At 35.0% G+C, this 740-nt stretch overlaps 1 protein-coding gene across 1 annotated transcript in view; it reads right to left on the reverse strand.

The window, feature by feature from the left end:
* Positions 1-95: 95 nt before the first annotated feature.
* The window catches only part of LOC119591230, a gene marked incomplete in the record, with an annotated part of 1,532 nt that continues 887 nt past the window's right edge, over positions 96-740 (reverse strand). Inside the window, 3 exon segments of the mRNA XM_037939939.1 lie at positions 96-360; positions 484-504; positions 713-740. Of these exon segments, the coding sequence (XP_037795867.1) occupies positions 234-360; positions 484-504; positions 713-740 (176 nt within the window).

Consider the following 740-nt stretch of genomic DNA (forward strand, 5'->3'; position numbering starts at 1 on the left):
ATAGATAGATATCCACCTTTTTTCTATCTCCATCTTTCTTTTTAAAGTTTGAAAATATCTTCCATTCAAATGACAAAAGGCAAGAAACAAATGCACTATATGATATCTTTAATAATTTCAGCTCTCAGTATGATTGCATAGAAAGTATTCTACATCCAAATTAGGTATTTTCTTCAAATTTTATTAAAACGACAGGTAATAGTCTAGTAAACACAGCAGCAGCGATATTCTCTTTATTGACACGAATCGCGTGCCACAAAATAACCCAAAACCACAGGCGTGAAGAAGAGAGGAAGCATCTTGTTGTCCCGATGTCGTTGTCCTTGTTGTTGGGGTAGAATGCTCGCCTTCCGTAAGATCCTGCCAACAATAAAGTAGAATTTAGTTAGAAAATTTGGTAGAATGTTTGTTTTCAGGTTTATATATATTATTTATCGTATTGGTCAAGGCAATTTTACGATGACTTGTTCGTGTTGTACTTACAGCCCCAGTAGCCCCAGTGCCCTGGAAAATATATGCATATGATAAAAAATATCGCCCATATAAGAAATGGTTAATAAAAATGTAAATGTTGAAACACTACAGTTATATTTATTATAACAGCTGTAAACTATATATCACACAAATGAACTAGACGATACACAGAGAAATAAGTCAAAATCTGTGACTGATAAACTCCTACAGAAGAAGACTGAGCCCCTGATTTGCTTACCGTGATGGTGATGGTGGTGGTGACCGAA

The sequence above is a fragment of the Penaeus monodon genome, chromosome 28 (assembly GCF_015228065.2).
Source record: "Penaeus monodon isolate SGIC_2016 chromosome 28, NSTDA_Pmon_1, whole genome shotgun sequence".
Taxonomy (NCBI): domain Eukaryota; kingdom Metazoa; phylum Arthropoda; class Malacostraca; order Decapoda; family Penaeidae; genus Penaeus; species Penaeus monodon.